Source organism: Giraffa tippelskirchi, chromosome 1 (genome assembly GCF_054371585.1).
Source record: "Giraffa tippelskirchi isolate mGirTip1 chromosome 1, T2T-mGirTip1v1.2.pri, whole genome shotgun sequence".
In the NCBI taxonomy this organism is placed as follows: domain Eukaryota; kingdom Metazoa; phylum Chordata; class Mammalia; order Artiodactyla; family Giraffidae; genus Giraffa; species Giraffa tippelskirchi.
In genome coordinates this window covers 46015375-46037277 of record NC_137275.1, presented here as the reverse complement: position 1 = coordinate 46037277, position 21903 = coordinate 46015375, and the positions used below count along the sequence as shown (strand labels likewise).

At 38.5% G+C, this 21903-nt stretch overlaps 1 protein-coding gene across 2 annotated transcripts in view; it reads left to right on the top strand.

The window, feature by feature from the left end:
- SLAIN2 (SLAIN motif family member 2) overlaps positions 1-21903 on the top strand; it is a 73874-nt gene that overhangs the window by 16391 nt on the left and 35580 nt on the right. For both annotated transcript variants that reach the window (XM_081590554.1, XM_081590544.1), the window contains exons 2-3: positions 15089-15237; positions 19874-20038. In XM_081590554.1, coding sequence (XP_081446680.1) covers positions 15089-15237; positions 19874-20038 — 314 coding nt within the window. The remainder of the gene's footprint in view (positions 1-15088; positions 15238-19873; positions 20039-21903) is intronic.

Genomic DNA, 21903 nt, shown 5'->3' with positions numbered 1-21903 from the left:
TTGCAACCCCATGGACTGTAGCCTGCCAGGCTCCTCTGTCCATGGGGATTCTCCAAGCATGAATACTGAAGTGGGTTGCCATGCCCCCCTCCTGAGGATTTTCCCAACCCAGGGATGAATCCAGGTCTGCTGCATTGTAGGCAGATTCTTTACTGTCTGAACCACCAGGGAAGCCCTATAAAAGTAATATCAAAATGATATTTTTAAGCAGTGTAGATGTTTTATATCTACATTTGATCTTACTTTCTTATATGAGAGAATTGATACTTTGGACCACATACTTCTATGTTGTGAGGGCTGTCCTGTGTATTGTATGATGTCTAGCAACACCCCTAGCCAGGCAGAAATATCATACATTGCCAGATGTTTCCTGGGGAAGATCACCCAAGTATTGCACTAAAGCATACTTACAGTGTCTACTTAATAAGAAATATTTAGTGCTGTATTTCAGGAATAAGTATCTGATTTAGTAACTTTGCTTCATACACATTTCTAAGTCATAAAATAGTAATATTCTGAACATTAGGAAAAACTACTGTGTGCCAGGCAGTTATTTTTGGGAGTAAGAGTGGGCCATAAGAGATGATATGAATATTTCTGGCCCTGAGATGCTTGGAGTTGTATATGACAGAGAGTTAAATATATGTAACTTGTATGTATACATACAACTGCAGGCTTGAACAGTAGAGGACTAGATTGGTTTTCCCTCCAGGACATTATTAAATACTTTCCCCCAACCCCCTAAAATGCATTTTATGCATTCTAACCATCTTGGTTTGCCTTGGAAATGAACAGAGATCATTCTGTCGTTTTTGAGATTGCATCCAAGTACTGCATTCGGACTCTTTTGTTGACCATGATGGCTACTCCATTTCTTCTAAGGGTTTCTTGCCCACAGTAGTAGATATAATGGTCATCTGAGTTAAATTCACCCATTCCAGTCCATCTTAGTTCGCTGATTCCTAGAATGTTGACGTTCACTCTTGCCATCTCCTGTTTGACCACTTCCAATTTGCCTTGATTCATGGACCTAACATTCCAGGTTCCTATGCAATATTGCTCTTTACAGCATCAGACTTTGCTTCTATCACCAGTCATATCCACAGCTGGATATTGTTTTGCTTTGGCTCCATCCCATCCTTCTTTCTGGAGTTATTTCTCCAGTGATCTCCAGTAGCATATTGGACACCTACTGACCTGGGGAGTTCATGTTTCAGTGTCCTATATTTTTGCCTTTTCATACTCTTTATGGGGTTCTCAAGGCAAGAATACTGAAGTGGTTTGCCATTCCCTTCTCCAGAGGACCACATTCTGTCAGACCTCTCCACCATGACCCATCCGTCTTGGGTGGTCCCACAGGGCATGGCTTAGTTTCACTGAGATAGACAAGACTGTGGTCCGTGTGATCAGATTGGCTAGTTTTCTGTGATTATATTTTCAGTGTGTCTGCCCTCTGATGCCCTCTCGCAACACCTACCGTCTTACTTGGGTTTCTCTTACCTTGGACGTGGGGTATCTCTTCACAGCTGCTGCAGCAAAGTGCAGCCACTGCTCCTTACCTTGGACAAGGGGTATCTACTCATGGCGGCCCCTCCTAACCTTGAATGTGGAGTAACTCCTCTCAGCCCTCCTGTGACTATGCAGCCGCTGCTCCTTGTACGTGGGGTAACTCCTCTCGGCCGCGACCCCCGACCTCCAGCCTGGGGTGGCTCCTCTCGGCCGCTACCCCTGGCCTTGGCCGTGGGGTAGCTCCTCTTGGCCACGCTGAATGATCTCTGTTTGTTTCCAAGGCAAACCATTCAATATCGCGGTAATCCAAGTCTATGCCCCAACCAGTAACGCTGAAGAAGCTGAACTTGAACGGTTCTGTGAAGACCTACAAGACCTATTAGAACTAACAGCCAAAAAAGGTGTCCTTTTCGTTATAGGGAACTGGAATGCAAAAGTAGGAAGTCAGGAAACACCTGGCATAACAGGCAAATTTGGCCTTGGAGTACAGAATGAAGCAGGGCAAAGGCTAATAGAGTTTTGCCAAGAGAACTCACTGGTCATAACAGACACCCTCTTCCAACAACACAAGAGAAGACGCTACACGTGGACATCACCAGATGGTCAACACTGAAATCAGATTGATTATATTCTTTGCAGCCAAAGATGGAGAAGCTCTATACAGTCAGCAAAAACAAGACTGGGAGCGGACTGTGGCTCAGATCATGAACTCCTTATTGCCAAAGTCAGACTTAAATTGAAGAAAATAAGGGAAACCACTAGACCATTCAGGTATGACCTAAATCAAATCCCTTATGATTATACAGTGGAAGTGACAAATAGATTTAAGGGACTAGATCTGATAGACAAAGTGCCTGATGAACTATGGACAGAGGTTCGTGACATTGTACAGGAGACAGGGATCAAGACCATCCCCAAGAAAAAGAAATGCAAAAAAGCAAAATGGCTGTCTGAGGAGGCCTTACAAATAGCTGGGAAAAGAAGAGAAGCGAAAAGTAAAGGAGAAAAGGAAAGATATTCCCATCTCAATGCAGAGTTCCAAAGAATAGCAAGGAGAGATAAGAAAGCCTTCCTCAGCGATCAATGCAAAGAAATAGAGGGAAACAACAGAATGGGAAAGACTAGAGATCTCTTCAAGAAAATTAGAGATACCAAGGGAACATTTCATGCAAAGATGGACTCAATAAAGGACAGAAATGGTATGGACCTAACAGAAACAGAAGATATTAAGAAGAGGTGGCAAGAATACACAGAAGACCTGTACAAAAAAGATCTTCACGACCCAGATAATCACGATGGTGTGATCACTCACTAGAGCCAGACATCCTGGAATGTGAAGTCAAGTGGGCCTTAGAAAGCATCACTACGAACAAAGCTAGTGGAGGTGATGGAATTCCAGTTGATCTATTTCAAATCCTGAAAGATGATGCTGTGAAAGTGCTGCACTCAATATGCCAACAAATCTGGAAAACTCAGCAGTAGCCACAGGACTGGAAAAGGTCAGTTTTCAGTCCAATCCCAAAGAAAGGCAATGCCAAAGAATGCTCAAACTACTGCACAATTGCACTCATCTCACACACTAGTAAAGTAATGCTCAAAATTCTCCAAGCCAGGCTTCAACAAGACGTGAACTGTGAACTTCCAGATGTTGAAGCTGGTTTTAGAAAAGGCAGAGGAACCAGAGATCAAATTGTCAACATCCGGTGGATCATTGAAAAAGCAAGAGTTCCAGAAGAACGTCTGTTTCTGCTTTATTGACTATGCCAAAGCCTTTGACTGTGTGGATCACAATAAACTGTGGAAAATTCTTAAAGAGATGGGGATACCAGACCATCTGACCTGTCTCTTAAGAAACCTGTATGCTGGTCAGGAAGCAACAGTTAGAACTGGACATGGAACAACAGACTGGTTCCAAATAGGAAAAGGAGTACGTCAAGGTTGTATATTGTCACCCTGCTTATTTAACTTATATGCAGAGTACATCATGAGAAACACTGGGCTGGAAGAAACACAAGCTTGGATCAAGATTGCCGGGAGAGATATCAATAACCTCAGATATGCAGATGGCACAACCCTTATGGCAGAAAGCGAAGAAGAACTAAAGAGCCTCTTGATGAAAGTGAAAGAGGAGAGTGAAAAAGTTGGCTTAAAGCTCAATATTCAAAAACTAAGATCATGGCATCTGGTCCCATAACCTCATGAGAAATAGATGGGGAAACAGTGCAAACAGTGTCAGACTTTATTTTTCTGGGCTCCAAAATCACTGCCTATGGTGACTGCAGCCATGAAATTAAAAGACGCTTACTCCTTGGAAGTAAGGTTGTGACCAACCTAGATAGCATATTGAAAAGCAGAGACATAACTCTGTCAACAAAGGTCCGTCTAGTCAAGGCTATGGTTTTTTCCAGTAGTCACGTATGGATGTGAGAGTTGGACGGTGAAGAAAGCTGAGCGCCGCAGAATTGATGCTTTTGAACTGTGGTGTTGGAGAAGACTCTTTAGAGTCCCTTGGACTGCAGGAAGATCCAACCAGTCCATCCTAAAGGAGATCGGTCCTGGGTGTTCATTGAAAGGACAGATGTTGAAGCTGAAACTCCAGTACTTTGGCCACCTCATGCGAAGAGTTGACTCATTGGAAAAGACTCTTAATGCTGGGAAGGATTGGGGGCAGGAGGAGAAGGTGATGACAGAGGATGAGATGGCTGGATGGCATCACCGACTTGATGGACATGGGTTTGGGTAGACTCCAGGAGTTGGTGATGGACAGGGAGGCCTGGTATGCTGCGATCCATGGGGTCACAAAGAATCAGACACAACTGAGCGACTGAACTGACTGAACCATCTTGGTATACAGTACACTTTAATAATAAGGAACCCTCACATACTCACTCCTACCTTTCTATATCTATCTATTCAAAAGAAAAAGAAGAGAATGTCTGCACTGGCCTTAATGTTAACTTTTGTTCTAAAAGCAGAGTATAATATATTACTTGCTCTTCATGCTCTGTCGTGTAACCTAAAGACTTTAGCACTGTAATTACCTAATTTTTTAGGCTAACCTATTGTTGAGGTTAAATCCTTATATTTGAATGTATGTTTATCTTAATATATGTATTTTGATTTCTTCTATTCCTATGTGATCCGTGTTTTCACAAAGTGGACAAAATATTCTATTTACAATAATTCAAGAATCTAATTTCAGAACCTGTAGGAATACTGCAAATAGGAGATTCTCTGAACAGACAGTTGTTTAGTGTTTATTGTGTTGATAAATCTTTATTACCAGTGTTCAGTGAATTCTAACTTGCTGCTTTCACATCTTTTCTCAGATATTTTTGCAGAAACCTTCTCAACACTAAGAAAAATATATATTAATTTTAAAAACCTAAGCTTGGTTGACAGACCATTAAAAGTCAGTATACATTATTATTGGGCTTCCCTGGTGGCTTAGATGGTAAAGAATCTGCCTGCAATGCAGGAGACCTGGGTTCGATCCCTGGGTCGTGAAGATCCCCTGGAGAAGGGAATGGCAACCCACTCCAGTATTCTTGCCTGGAGAATCCCATGGACAGAGAAGCCTGGTGGGCTGCAGTCCATGGGGTTGCAAAGAGTTGGACATGACTGAGCACCTGACACACACACACCCATACATTATTATTATTTAGGATTTGAAGGACATATTGTTCGCTAAAAGTTAAGTAAGACTTTTTAACCGTAAGAACCATGGTTTCTTAAACAGCTGAAGTCTTGTTTAAGGCATTTCACAGATAAAATTAGCTGTTAACAAGCAAAATACTCTTAAGAGAATCAATATGGACCACACACACATTTCATGAAATATATAGATGTGATACATGCTGTTGCTACAATTTGCAGCATCTGGTATAGTTTGAGACTTCCAGTCTTCCTGATGTCTTTTCTCAAAAAGAAACAATTCATTTTCTGATCGCTACACTCCCAGTTGATCTCATTGTTACTGTTGTTTTCTAGCAGTACATGATTATGCCTCAACCCTAGATGTTTGCCTTTTTAAAGAAGTAATTTCCAGCCTCAGTTTTCATCCCAAGGAATATCAAAATTGTTTTTATTTTCTTAAAATTAAAATACCCACACCATACCAAAATGAGAATCATGAAATGAAAATGGAAGCATAGCATGTCACTGTCCAGAAGTTTCAGATTTACTACTTTAAAACTTTTCTTCAGTCTGTTCTACTTGCTCTGCCATTTTTTGATTCACCATGTTGTGTTTTGCTGACGTACTCGCAGTTTATATCTGTATTCTACCCTGCAGCTAATGTCATTTTGGGGCTTGTAAACTGTTCTAAGACTTTATTAATGAATTTGTCTTGCAAATAATTACCACTGTTATTTACTAAAATTTCAAAAAGACTTTTATTGCATGTAAACTGAAGATACTTTTCTTCAATTGCATAATTACATATAAACTGAAGACACTTTCTTCAGTTGCATTGTGGTTTTTTTCCTTGTAATAGTATGATCAATTACAACTTTATATTTTGTGGTTCATAGGGCTTAGAAGAAAGCAGGGAACAGCAGAAGGCCATTAGGATGATTACTATATTGAGGTCTTTACAAGTATCTTTTGCATTTTTTAAAATAATGGTATTAGTTGGAAAAGTGTGATTGTTAAGAGCAATTGTTCTCAAGTAATCATAGTTTTGCCACTGAACAGCTATGGCACCTTGGGCAAGTCATTTATCTCACTGTGCTTCAGCGACCTCATTTATAAAACAGGGATTATAATAGTACCTATCACATAAGAGCTGTGCTTTTGTGGTGGCTTGGTGGTAAAGAATCCACCTGCCATTGCAGGATATGTGAATTCAGTCCCTGGGTTGGGAGGATCCCCTGAAGAAGGAAATGGCAACTCACTTCAGTATTCTTGCCTGGGAAATCACATGGACAGAGGAGCCTAGTGGGTTACAGTCCATGTGGTTGCAAAAGAGTCAGATATGACTTAGCAACTAAACAACAGCAACATAATCCTAATAGTTTATTAAATTATATTTAGATGTGGTAGGACTAAAAAGCTTGGGCTTCCCACATGCTGCTGCTGCTGCTAAGTTGCTTCAGTCGTGTCTGACTCTGTGCGACCCCATAGATGACAGCCCACCAGGCTCCCCTGTCCCTGGGGTTCTCCAGGCAAGAACACTGGAGTGGATTACCATTTCCTTCTCCAATGCATGAGAGTGGAAAGTGAAAGTGAAGTCACTCAGTCGTGTCTGACTCTGAGCAACCCCATGGACTGCAGCCTACCAGGCTCCTCTGTCCATGGGATTTTCCAGGTAAGAGTACTGGAGCGGGGTGCCATTGCCTTCTCCACATGACACAGTGGTAAAGAATATGCCTGCCAATGCAGGAGACACAAGAGATGCAGGTTTGATCCCTGGGTCAGGAAGGCCTCCTGGAATAGGAAATGGAAGCCTGCTCCAGTATTTCTTGCCTGGGAAATTCCGTGGACAGTGTAGCCTGGCGGGCTACAGTCCATGGGGTCGAAAAGAGTCGGACACAACTGAGCAACTAACACTTTATTCAGGATCAAATACTTAATAGTCTGGAAATGTCATTACTTTTGCAGGGAATATATATTGAGCTTTTTGAAGACAGAGGCTCCAATCTTTTTCTTTGAGTATGCCTTACTCAGTAAATAGAGAAGGATGATTTTGAGGTATTAAAATCTGATTTTCCTTAGCTTGTAAAAGTTTTCACACCAATCTGCAGAAGTTTTTCAATAACAGTTTTAATACAGCTTTCATTTTTACTTTAAGTTAAATCTTAACTTTATTAGCCTACTTTCAGCTGACTGCAGCCTGAAAAGTGATTATTGTAGTTATCTTAAATTCAGCAAAGTATCTCCAGTCTTGCATCTTACCCCCATCTTTAATTATGTGTCTGCTATGTGTATGTAGAGAAAAGTCAGGAGAAACCTACTGCAAACTATAAATATTAATAACTTCAGAGGACAGAATTGGTAGTGGGAAGATTATTATCACTTCTTTGTTGTTCAGTCGTTAAGTCATGTTTGACTGTTTGAGGCCTCATGAACTGCATGCAGCACACCAGGCTTCCCTGTCCTTCACCATCTTCCAGAGTTTACTCAAACTTGTGTGCATTGAGTCAACAAAGCCATCCAACCATTTCATCCTCTGTTGTCCCTTTCTCCTCCTACCTTCAATATTTCCCAGCATCAGGGTCTTTCCAGTGAGTCAGCTCTTAGCATCAGGTGGCCAAAGTATTAGAGCTTCAGCATCAGTCCTTCCAATGACTATTCAGGGTTGATTTCCTTTAGGATGGACTGGTTGGATCTCCTTGCAGTCCAAGGGACTCTCAAGAGTCGTCTCCTGCACCACAGTTCGAAAGCATCAGTTTTTTGGCACTCAGACTTCTTCATGGTCCAGCTCTGACATCTGTACATGACTACTAGAAAAACCATAGCTTTGACTATACAGACCTGTATGGCTAAGTGATGTCTCCTTTTTCATACACTGTCTAGATTTCTCATAGCTTTTCTTCCAAGGAGCAAGCATCTTTTAATTTCTTGGCTGCAGTCACTGTCCAGTCAGTTCAGTTCAGTCGCTCAGTCATGTCCAACTCTTTGCGACCCCATGGACTGCAGCACACCAGGCTTCCCTGTCCATCACCAATTCCTGGAGCCTACTCAAATTCATGTCCATCACGTCGGTGATGCGATCCAACCATCTCATCCTCTGTCTTCCCCTTCTCCTCCTGCCTTCAATCTTTCCCAGCATCAGGGTCTTTTCCAGTGAGTTGATTCTTCATCAGGTGGCCAAAGTATTGGAGCTTGAGCATCAGTTCTTCCAATGAATATTCAGGCCTGTTTCCTTTAGGATGGACTGGTTGGATCTCCTTGCAGTCCAAGGGACTCTCAAGAGTCTTCTCCAACACCACAGTTCAAAAGCATCAATTCTTCGGTGCTCAGCTTTCTTTATAGTCCAACTCTCAGATATGTACATGACTACTGGAAAAACCATAGCTTAAACTAGATGGACCTATGTTGGCAAAGTAATGTCTCTGCTTTTTAATATGCTGTCTAGTTTGGTCATAGCTTTTCTTCCAGGGAGCAAGCGTCTTTAATTTCATGGCTGCATTTACCATCTGCAGTGATTTTGGAGCCCCCCAAAATAAAAAGTCTCTCACTGTTTCCATTGTTTCACTATCTATTTGCTATGAAGTGATGGGACTGAATGCCATGATCTTAGTTTTCTGAATGTTGAAAAAACATTTTGTTTTTAAGTTTTTTAAAAAGACTTGAGTTTTAAATTTAAGCCAACTTTTAAAGTTTTAAGCCAACTTTTTCACTCTCCTCTTTCACTTTCATCAAGAAGCTCTTTAGTTTCTCTTTGCTTTCTGCCATAAGGGTGGTGTCATCTGCATATCTGAGGTTATTGATATTTCTCTCGGCCATCTTGATTCCAGCTTGTGCTTCATCCTGCCCAGCATTTCTCATGATGTACACTGCATACAAGTTAAATAAGCAGAATAACAATATACAGCCTTGACATACTCCTTTCCCAATTTGGAATCAGTCTGTTGTTCCACGTCCAGTTCTAGCTGTTGCTTCTTGACCTGCATACAGATTTCTCAAGAAGCAGGTAAAGTGGTCTGGTATTCCCATCTCTTTTAAGAATTTTCCACGGTTTGTTGTGATCCACACAGTCAAAGCTTTGGCATAGTCAGTAAAGCAGAAATAGCTGTTTTTCTGGAACTCTCTTGCTTTTTTTTTATGATCCAGCGGATGTTGGCAATTTGAACTGTGGTTCCTCTGCCTTTTCTAAATCCATCTGGAACATCTGGAAGTTCACGGATCACATACTGCTTAAACCTGGCTTGGAGAAGTTTGAGCATTACTTGCTAGCGTGTGAGATGAGTGTGACTGTGTGGTAGTTTGAACATTCTTTGGCATTGCCTTTCTTTGGGATTGAAATGAAAACTGACCTTTTCCAGTCCTGTGGCCACTGCTGAGTTTTCCAGATTTTTTGGCATATTGAGTGCAGCACTTTCATAGCGTCACCTTTTAGGATTTGAAATAGCTCAGCTGTAATTCCATCACCTCCACTCTTTTTGTTTGTAGTGATGCTTCCAAGCCACTTAACTTTGCATTCCAGGATGTCTGGCTCTAGGTGAGTGATCACAGCATCATGGTTATCTGGGTCATGAAGATATTTTTTGTATACTGTCCACAATATGTATTTCTAAATATATTACTAAAATTTTTACTTTTCCAAAATAGTTATATTCTTAGATTTTTTTTTTTAGATCACAAGTCATATTATACAGGCATGTGTGACGTATGGGTCAAAATATGATTTGTAATGATCAGTTTCTTAATATTCATATTGTTAGTATTCATATTCTTACATCTTTATTAGTTCTCTTTTAGCAATATACATAAATTACATTTAATGGGGTTTAATTCCTTTGTATTGATTATTCTAAGGGAAAATGCAATATCTGGAAAGGCCAGTTATTTCTAACAGATTTTTTAATACCTTTACTAAGATAGAATTTACATAAAATTCACCTTTGTAGTATTTAGTATTTAGTAGTTTGCAGTATCGGAGAAGGCAATGGCACCCCACTACAGTACTCTTGCCTGGAAAATCCCATGGTTGGAGGAGCCTGGTAGGCTACAGTCCATGGGATCGCTAAGAGTCAGACATGACTGAGCGACTTCACTTTTACTTTTCCCTTTCATGCACTGGAGAAGGACATGGCAACCCACTCCCGTATTCTTGCCTGGAGAATCCCGGGGACGGCGGAGCCTGGTGGGCTGCCATCTATGGGGTCGCACAGAGTTGGACACGACTGAAACGACTTAGCAGCAGCAGCAGCAGCAGTTTGTAGTATTGAGTTATTTCCAGTATGTTTACAGAATAGTACAACCATGGCCATAATCTTGGTTTAGAATATTTTCAGTATGCCCAAAAGAATTCTTGTACCCATTAGCAGTCACTACCCATTTCTGTCTCCCCACCCTTTCTCCCATCCCTAGGCAACCTCTAATCTATTTTCCGTCTCATAGATTTGCCTATTCTAGACATTCCATATGAATGGTATCATGCAGTATGTGGTCTTTTGTGGCTGACTTCTTTAACTTAGTTTAGTATTTCTGAGGTCTATCCATGTTTAGTGTTTTTATTGCCACTAACAGTTTTTTACAGATCTCTTTTCAACTTGTAAGCACCAACTCAGGAACTTCAGACAGGACAAAAATGAATAAAGTAAGTTTCTTGTAATTCAAAGAAGGTTAGAGGTGGAATTTTCTTTTTGGTGGGCCATGTCTAAGTAGATGCAAAGATGCTTTGTTGAAACATCTTTCTTCACTATGTAGTACATAGAGGGGCACCTAATATAGTCTGATGAAAGATACTTAAGGAAGGTTCCCTTGAAGAAGTGACATTTAAGCTGAGATTCAGTAGTAAGTAGTAATGGCTGGCTGAAGTTGGACAAGGGGAAGGTAAGGTAAGCCCAAAGTGGAATTGAGCAAGGGGAACAGCATATACTGATGACCTAGAAGCAAAAGTATTGGGCTTTCAAGACTAGAAATTAGTACCATATGGCTGTAATTTAGTTTGGAGTGATGGAAAGGGGTGAGAAATGTAGCTTAAAAAAAAAAGTACTACAATGGTTAGATCATTGCTGTGTCTCAAGGGTCATGGGAGCTGTGTTTTGGAAAAGACTATAAAGGCAAAAGGAAACTGGCATAATGACGTCCCTGGTGGTCCATTGGTTAGGAATCCGCCTGCCAGTGCAGGGGACTCAGGTTTGATACCTGGTCCAGGAGGATCCCGCATGCTGCAGAGCAACTGAACCCATGAGCCACAACTACTGAAGTCTGTGATCCTAGAACCTGTGCTCCACAGTGAGAGAAACCACTACAAAGAGAAGCCCTTGCACCACAACAAAGAGAAACTCCCACTCACTGCAACTAGAGAACGTGCATGCACAGCAAAAAAGACCCAGTGCAGCCTATAAATATATATTAAAAAAACTGGCATAGAATTTTTAGTAGAGTAATGTTAATAGATTCATATTTTAGAAAACAGTTCAGCTGCAGTATATGGAATGAATTGGAAGGGAGCAAGATCAGAGATTTTGAAAAAAAAAAAAAAAATAAGACTTTTCTTTTTCAGAATCCTTTTGGCCATTCTTTATCTTTACATTTTCATGTAACTTTTAGAATCAGGCTGTCCATTTCTATAAAAATGCCTGATGATATTTTTTAGGAATTGCATTAATTCTGTTGATCAACTTGGAAAAATTGATATGTTAATTTTGAGTCTTCAGATCTGTCAACGTGGTGCATCTCTCCCATTTATTTAAGGCTTCTTTAATTTCTCTCAGCAATGTTTTATTGTTTTCAGTGTACAACTCGTGCAGTTCATTTGTTAAATTTATTCCTAAGTATTCTTTTTGATGCTGTTGTGAATGGGATTGTTTATTTCATGTTTGAATCCTTCATCGATACATGGAAGTACAATTTTTTGCGGAGGAAGAGCTGTTGACTTTATATCCTATGACCTTGCTAAGTCTAGTTGATTTTGTTTGCTTTCAGTAGATTCTACAAAGGATTTTTTATGTACAGGATCATATTGTCTGTGAATAAAGACAATTTTACTTTTTCTTTCCCATATGGATGCCTTGAATTTCTTTTTCTTGCCATATTGCACTGGCTAGATACTCCAGTACCACACTGGATAGAGATGATAATACTGTACATTCTTAACTGTGTTCCCAGTCTTCAGAGAAGCATTCAGTCTTTCACCGTTTGATCTGTTTTCTGAAAGATTTTGTATAAGATTGGCATTATTTTTCCTTAGTATTGATAAAATTAATAAGTGAAGGCATCTGGGACTGGACTTTTCTTTGCAGGGATATTCCTCATTACTAATTCAGTTTCTTTTTATAATCTCTTCAGAGTCTCAATTTTTTCTTGAGTCCCATTTGATAACTTGTATCTTTCTAGAAATTTATCTGTCATACCTCTTGCATAAAGTTGTTTGTGATAGTCCTTACAATTCTTTTAATATTGGTAGTGTTTGTAGCAGTGCTCACTCTTTCAGACTTTGGTAATTCACATGAAGGAAGCCATACATACAAAACACCCATTGAATGATTTCATTTATATGAAATGTCTAGAAAAGGACATGGAGCTGAAAGCACATTAGTTAATGCCTAGGTCTTGAGGTAGAAACAGAAAAGGGGTTTCTTTTTAGGGTGATATAAATTAATTCTAAAATTACATGGTGATGATGGTTGGGGTAACTAAATACTAAATTTATCAAATTATACAATGGATTTTATGGTACAGAGATTACACAGGTTGATTTTATGGTATGTAAATTACATCTTGAAAAAGTTGTTCTTTTTAAAAAAGTTGTAAGGTACTTTTAGCATCTTAAAAATACGGGAACTACTATAAACTAAATGAATAAAGCATCAATAATTCAGAATCAATGAAAGCATCATGATCTCCCCTATACCACATGAATAGTTGCTTTCCTGTTTTTGTTAGTGGCACTGTAATTCTTTCAGTCACAAAAAGCCAAAACCTGTAGAACAATTTTGGATTCTTCCATCTGTTTTATTTCCTACCCTCATCATTAATCTGTCACCAAGTCCTGCTGATCTTACATGTATAAGCTACTTTTCTCCCTACAGATCCTATATTTAATCCCCTTATTGGCAATAGAGAATGCTTTTGCCTTCTGTTAACAGATAAAAGGTAATGTAGCAAACTGTCTATTCCTCTAGTGATAAAAAGGGGAAAACTGATACAATAACCCTTATGTGTGCAAACTATCTTCTACCACTCTTTTCTCTTATTTCAGTGTCCCATCACTAAAATGATCCCTAAAAATAAAACACTTTGGCCCATATGATATTGGCATCAAATTATTTTTCAGTCAGGGAACCTTTGGTTGACATTTCACAGTACTTTTAAACCTGCCAGAGGACACATAAGCTGAATTGTATGTAGCATGTAACTGGATGCCTCTTTAGCAAAACCAAGTGTTTCCCTAACCCTAAATTTTAAAGAAAACCCCAAACAAAAGTGCTTGCAGTAATTATACGTATTATCTCCTTTGCTCATCTCTTATAAACACATAGACTTCTTTAAAATAACTGTTTGCCTACTGAAAACGTTTTTTTTCACTCTGATGCTTTAGAATTTCTTACATAATAATACATAGTTTAACCAAGAGGGACTGCGTTCTGCTGGACACAGCCAATTTATTGATGGCTAATATAATTTACAGTAGGTTGAGATTATCAAGTTTTCACTTGTCAGTAAAACTTGAAAAGTATTACGTCATTACCCTGTTTCTGTTAAAATTAAGTCGTAGAGGCCCAGTGAGGGAGCTGAACTTCCACCAACATCCAGCATCAACAAGACAAGGAAGCAGTGGGAAATGGGGCCCTTTGTCTCCCTTTCCCCATCCTCCATATGTCAGTAGGGCCCAAGAAAGGAGCTGATTTTACATCCCATCCATCTGGAAGTATAATAATTTTGTTTACATCATAGATTTCACCTAAAGTGTCTTAATGGAAACCACTCTGGTTAGAGTCCAGTTAACTTCATATTTTTCTGTAGAGTCACATTTGAAATGAACATCAGTTGATACAATCTGAACTCATCTGAGGAAAAACAAATCAAGTAGACTTCCCTTGTAGCTCAGTTGGTAAAGAATCTGCCTGAGTGCAGGAGACCTGGGTTCAGTCCCTGGGTTGGGAAGATCCCCTGGAGAAGGAAATGGCAACCCACTCCAGTATCCTTGCCTGGAAAATCTCATGGACAGAGGAGCCTGGTGGACTGCAGTCCATGGGGTCCCAGAGAGTTGGGCACGACTGAGCAACTAATACTTACTTACTTAGGAAATTAAAGTACACCTGTCTCCTGTCTTCTCACCTTTTTGTTTTTATATACCTTCTCCAGGAACTTATAAAATATGTCTTCTTTCTTCTTTACTGAAACTGAAGTAATTTAGTAAATTGGATCATATTGTTATTAGGGATTTTTTTAATTATTGCTTTTTTCTAACGTACCGTCATTTGAAAAGAGGGCTACAGAGGGGCTACTACTTAAGTAAAAGGAATGAGTAGCTAATGATAAATTTTTGTGTGGTTTGTGGTAGGAAGGGAACGGGAATTGGAAAGTAAGGTATTTATCTGCCTTCTAGACAAGACCTAATGATATGGTTATGTTAGGGAGTCAAGAACTACTGAAAACAGAATAAACTATTGTAAAAACATGTCTCTTCATAGTTTTTGAATGAGAGTAAAAGAAAAATAAGACACACTTTAGGACTGGACAGTTGACCTCCTTTGAGTTCACCTAATAGTTGAGATTTGGGTTTATATTGATGGTTATAATGTTTTCTTCCTGTGCAGAAAGTAGATGTGGATGATTTTAAAAATACTCCATCATTTTTACTTCTCATCCTCCAATTTAAATCTGTTCTAAGGATCCCTTATTTTACAACCTTGTGTTTAGTAACTAACATTAGTCTTTTTTGTTTTTTGTTTTCTCCTAGGCTGTATTCATCACCAAAGAAAAAACTTACACCAATGCAGAAATCGGTTAGTCCTTTAGTTTGGTGCAGGCAAGTTTTGGATTACCCGAGTCCTGATGTTGAATGTGCTAAAAAGTCTCTTATCCACAAACTTGATCAAACTATGTCAGGTATGTCTGTAATTTTACTTGTAAATTCACCCCTTTGCTTTCTTCTAATCGAAAGACAGATAAATGTTGAATGGTATATTTTTTAGCAAGGCAGTTCCTTGCTTGGTGGTGTTTTTCAGATCACATTGTGCATGCTGTTGTGAGGTTTTGCCATATGCACATAACCCTGTTCTGTTATTTACTTAATAAGTTCTTTTTTTAAAATCTGTATTTACGTAGCTTCATGCTAAAAAATATCTGTGAAATAATGGATTTTATGTGACAATTTTTTTTTCTAATGTAAGCTAAAAGAAATGATTATTTTAAAAAATATTTCATCTGGTATCATCTGAAATCATCTCACCAGCCTCAGGGAAATTCTGATGTGATAGAATGATACAGATGGAGAACCTTAGAGACCTTCTCACTCTGTCACTTAGTTGCTTGTGACCCCGCGAATTACTTAACTCCCTTGAGCTCAGTTTTCTTATAAGAATGATGAAACCTTGTAAGTGTTATTTAAGGATTAAATGATAATGTTTATGAAAGAGCCTTGCATGTTTTTCTGGCTCATGGTAGTGATTAGTAAATGTATTCATGCCCATCGTTTTTTTGTTTGCTTTGTTTTTTTATTTGGCATTTTAGGTTTAAATTGCTTTTGTGTCCTGTTGTTTAATAGCATTCACAAAGCTAATAAAATATATGTGTCACTATTTATGGCATTTAATGTAGCATGCTGGTGTGTTGGAAATATAGGAAAAATATAATTGAATCTTTCTTAGAATTACTGTCAGTCTCTTAAGAATATCAGTTTCCAGGAATTCCCTGGATGTCCAGTGATCAATACTCAGTGCTTTCACTGCTGGTGCCTGGGTTCAGCTCCCGTTCAGGAAACTAAGATCCCGCAATTTGCATGGCCAAAAAACAAAAACAGAAGACCAAAAAAAGTAATAGTTTCCAGGAAAACTCATGTAGTAAAAGATTGATGCATGATTACTAATTTGAAATTTTGTTTTTTGCTTTGCATTACTTGGCAGCTATGTCCTTAAGATTACTTTTTTTGGCTTTATTGTTGAAGTACATGCTCTGTTTTTCAGGGTGTAAGCTGCAAGTGGTCAGGGGAGGCATGGGGAGCGTACACAGTTAAACTGGCATATAGTAAAGTGTAGTTTGTACCGAGCAACGGTTATTATAAGAAAATAATGTATGGGATAGACATAGTGGAGAAAACCAAAGCTGTTACACTTCAGAAGTAGCAATTGTAGTGAGTAGCTTTTTGCTTTATTATGACAAAGTTATTAAAGATAGTAGGAGCCTGTAAGAGAAGCTGTTATTCTTGAACCGAAACTAGGTGTAATCAAGTACTGGATCTGCTTAACAATGCTTAAATCTTATAGCTGTGTGCACAGAGCATTAGTTATAACTGTATATATTTAAAGGAAAAGTAATTGGGCCGTTTCAAGCTTGAAGCTTATAGTCCTAAACCTCTGTTTTCCCAGGTTGGAGGGAAGATGGTTTTTTAAATGTATTTTTTGATAAGGCACATCTTCCTAGAAACTTAGCTATTGTATTCCAGCACAACAGTTTCTGCTCCTTCACACTCAGCTTCTCTTCAGTGAACTACTATGTGTTCCTAAGACATTCTTTTCTTGTTTATTTATTTATTTTTTAATGATAATGCATTATCTTTTTTACCCTGTCTTAAACACTCCCTACAGTTTTCTTTTCAGTCTTTAAGGTTCTCCCTTCTCTGTTCTCTGCCCATCTTTTTTTTTTTTGGTGGTAAGACTTATTTAACATAAAATTCCCTACTTTAACTATTTTTAAATGTACAGTTCAGTGGCATTAAGTACATTCACATTGCAGTCACCTCTATCTATAGCATGTTGTCATCCCAGACTGTATTAGAGTGGAGAAGGCCAAAAGTGAATATAGGGTGGTTTTGAGGAGGGTTGATGATGATAGCTGAGCAGTGTGTGTTGGGGGAAAGGGTCATAGTCGAGATGAAAAGGTGTGAAAGGAAAAAGGAATAAGCCAAATATGGGGAGAAGAAAGTATTGGCATTGATTTCTGTGTTTCCAGCTAGTGTGATGTGTGAATGTTGTTACTGTTCTAAGATAAGGACCCCAGACATAAAATTTGTTTTAGCTCAAAAAGAATGAGTTTGGATTTGGACATGAATTAGTTTTGAGAATGAAAATGAGAAAAGAATGAGTTGGTTTGGGGTACATTTGCCATACCTTCAGGGGAAACATTAAGTGGGCAGTGTATATGAGACTGAAGCTCATGAAAACTTAGGCTTAGAGATATAAATAATGGGGATTTGGGTAATATAGATACTAACTAATGTTGTGAGTATAATTGAAATTTCTCAAGAAAAAGAAAGTTAAAATTTGAGTGAGAACTTGCAGTGCTGGTAATTAAATAAATAACCAAATAGAGAATATGCCTCAAAGGAAATCAGAGTAAAGAGGAAGGAATGAACACCCCTATTTCTGCTCAGGTGGATATATTGATATCAGGCTGCTACATACTCAATATGTTTAATGGTCTCTTGTTTCATGGTGAATATGTGTAAAACTATACTACTGACCAGCTACTGTACTACTATCCAACCTAACAGAAAACATGTTTGCCTCCTCTAAAAACCAGTGCTCTGCCTATAAGCAAACCAGAAACTTCAGAACCATCTAATTTTTTTTTCCCTTTAGTAATCCTTTCTAGTTTTTAATATTTATCCCTTTCTTCCTTTTTTTTGGTCACCTTTATTAACTAGTTCAGTCTGATCTATTTAACATTAGGATTTCCACCATTTATTTTTCCTGTGCTGATTAGATCACAGTGCTCTTGCTCAGAAGTCTCTGATGGTGTTATCATTGCTACTAAACACATTTCAAACTCCTAAGTATGGTGTTCCAGGCCTCCTGTGACTTGGCCCCAGCTGGTTTTTCTTGTTTTGTCCCTCATCATGTACCTTACCCTTCTAGATTACTCACTATTATTCCCTGGACACAGTATGCATTTTCACAACACAGCTTTAGTTTGTTATAAACACAGATGAAACCATATACTTTGCTCAGTTTTAGTGTCCTATCAAATTACTACTCATCCATTTAAGATTGCTCCACTGCCTCTTCTTCCAAAAAGCCTTACCTATTTTCTGTTAGTTGTAATGAATTACCCCTATCTCATCATTTCCATTAGCCTCTTTGCACTTTTTTGATAATACTCATTTCATTTTGCCTTGAAATCATTGTTTTTTTCTCCCTGCACTACTTGACGATAGGCCTGTTGAGAATAAGTACCATGTCACATCTGTGTATGTATTCTACATAGTACTTCGGTAATGGTCATAAACATGAATAAATGGTAGATTTTAGAATAGAGTGGAGGAAAGAAAAAAATACTTTTAAATATGTATTTATTCGGCTGGCTGCGCTGGGCCTCAGCTGCAGCACACGGGGTCTCTCTTGAATCATGTGGGATCTTCGTTGGGCCTCAGCTGCAGCACACGGGGTCTCTCTTGAATCGTGTGGGATCTTTGTTGCGCACAGGCTCTCCAGCTGTGGTGCGCGGGCTCAACAGTTGCAGCATGTGGACTTAGTTGCTCCGCAGCATGTGAGATCTTCCCAGACCAGGGATCAAACCTGTGTACCCTGCATTGCAAGGTGGCTTCTTAACCACTGGACCACGAGGAAAGTGCCACCCCAAAATATTTTAAGTATTAATTTTTCTTATGTATAATTGCACTTGAGATCTTTCATACTACTTTTATAATTTTATACACATAGCACAGATGTTTTACCTTTTTCTAGCAGAAATAGTCTCCTTATCCCAGAAAATGGGAGTGCGGGAAACTTTTTTTCTTTTTAAAAAGGAATTCTTGCGTGTTTGACTTTAATATGGCCTAAATAGTCAATGGACTTCCCTGGTGGCTCAGATGGTAAAGCGTCTGCCTACAATGCGGGAGGCCCGAGTTCAGTCCTTGGGTCGGGAAGATCCTCTGGAGAAGGAAATGGCAACCCACTCCAATATTCTTGCCTGGAAAATCCCATGGATGGAGGAGCCTGGTAGGCTACAGTCCATGGGGTCACAAAGAGTTGGACACAACTGAGCGACTTCACTTGCACTAAATAGTCAATATTGTTTTATTTCTTCTAAAATCCAAACTTAGGAAAGGCTATGTTTAAAATTCATTATTTCATAGTTTTTTGTTGTTATTAGCAATATATATTCAAAAAATTAGAAAACACAAATATGCTTTTATATTGATTTTATTTTTAAAGGCCATTCAAGGTTGATACAGTGGGAATAAACTTCCCAACAAGACAGAAGTAACTTAATTTAGTAGTTAATAATTTATTGAGGAGATATTCTTCCTGTGGTATTATTGGGTTAGCCAAAAAGTTTGTATGGGTTTTTCTGTAACATTTTACAATATTTTTGTTTGATGTGGCTCCTGTTTTATTTGCATAACAAAATTTAAGATAGTGGAGATATTTTGTTGGGATTATTAATGTGATATACCCCCCCCACTGTAGAAATGTTTCTGTATTTAAATTGAGATAATGAATTACTAAATTGCCTAACAGGAAATTTTTTGAAATATTACTAGCCTTTTGTTCAATTTGATTTTTTTCTCTTGTCATTAATGCAGCTCTCAAGAGGCAGAATTTGTATAATAATCCGTTCAACTCCGTCAGTTATACAAGTCCTTACAGTCCAAATGCCAGTAGCCCATACAGTAGTGGTTTCAATTCTCCGTCTTCAACCCCAGTGCGACCTCCTATTGTCAAACAGCTAATACTTCCTGGAAATTCAGGTAAGGAGAAATGAATTGAAGTAATTAAGAAATAGTTTTTAACTTATTGCCCTGCCTCAGAAAATAATTTATTCATCAGTAGCTCAAGTTCTTTTATTTATGAAACCTCCAACTGATTAGAGAAGATATCATCAAGGAGCTACTTAGCACCAGGTAATGCTGTAATGGGCATCAGGGATACAGATAAGCCAGGATACATCCAGCTTTCTTTAGTGTGTATGTAAAATTTTTTTAATGTGGCTTGATTAAATAAGGTTACAAGTTTGATTCTCTTAACAAATGCTTGCTTGGGTTGTAAAAGCTACAGTTAAGTAGGAATTTTAATGAGCTTTGATATTGCACTTTAATAGTAGTATTAGACTGACTGTATATGAATGTGCCAAGGGAGTGTTTAGAGCCATGAAGGGTATAGGAGAGGCATAGATTGCTGTAATTGAGGAAACAATGTTCTGCATGGTTCTATGAGTGAAACTGTTATTGTATATATATTGTATTGTTCTTTAGATTTCACCCATTCAGTTACTCTTATTACTGCTATTGTTATGATTAATTATTATAGCTCCCTTAAAAAGTGTTAATCACTTCAAACTTTTGACCTGTGTACTTCCAGTTTCATCACTTATTGATCCTGCTCTTTGCTCTGTACATAGGTTGTTAGTTGCTACTTATTTCACCCATGACTGTTGTACTAAAATGTTTGATCTGCCATATTTGTTTAATATTTTTAAAAAAATATTAAAAAATTATTCAGGTTCTATTTGATACTGACCTTGTAGTACATTTCCTACTATGTGCAGCAGCAGCAGCAGCACTATACTCTTTTTGATAATATAAATGTTAACTATGTTTTGTATTCTTCTTGCTCTTTTTATGTGCTCATTCATGTTAGAGCTGACTCTTATGGTGAAAAACTCAGGAAACAAGAATTTCAAATATATCTGTATTAGAAATATTAATAACAGTGTTGGGATTTTTCAATTCTTCATTGGAAGTTGATCAGATGAAAGCATTTCCTTAGAAAGAAGGTATTAGGTTGGTGCAAAAGTAATTGCGGTTTTGCATTGTTGAACTTTGCTGTTTGGTATTGGAATAGATTCTTAATAAATGTGGTTATGTTGTGGTTGTGTATCATTTTAATGCACAGTTCTCGCTTTTTTTTTTTTTGCTAATGACTTATTACTTGCTGTGTATTTTATATTTATTTTAGACTATTAGTTTTCTTATTTGAGTTCAAAAGGGGTTGTAAGGCAGCAGAGACAACTTGTAACATCAACAACGCATTTGGCCCAGGAACTGCTAACCAACATACAGGGCAGTGGTGATTCGAGAAATTTTGCAAAGGAGATGAGAGCCTTGAAGATGAAGGGGGAAGTGGCCAGCCATCGGAAGTTGACAGCGACCAATTTAGAGGGTCACTGAAGCTGATTCTCTTTATAACTACATGAGAAGTTGCCAAAGAACTCAACATTTACCATTCTATGGTCATTTGACCTTCAAAGCAATTTGAAAGGTGAAAAGGCATGATACGTGGGTGCCTCATGAACTGACCACAAATCAAAAAAATCATCCTTTTGAAGTGTTGTCTTCTCTTATTCTACGTAACAACAATGAACCATTTCTTGGTTGGACTGTGACGTGCTATGAAAAGTGGATTTTATATGACAGCTGGCAGCAACCAGCTCGGTATTTGGACTGAGAAGACACTTCAAAGCTCTTCCCAAAGCCAGACTGGCACCAGAAAAGGTCATGGTCACTGTTTGGTGGTCTGCTGCCCGTCTGATCCACTACAGCTTTTTGAATCCTGGCGAAGCCATTACACTTGAGAAGTATGCTCAGCAAATCGATGAGATACACTGAAAACTGCA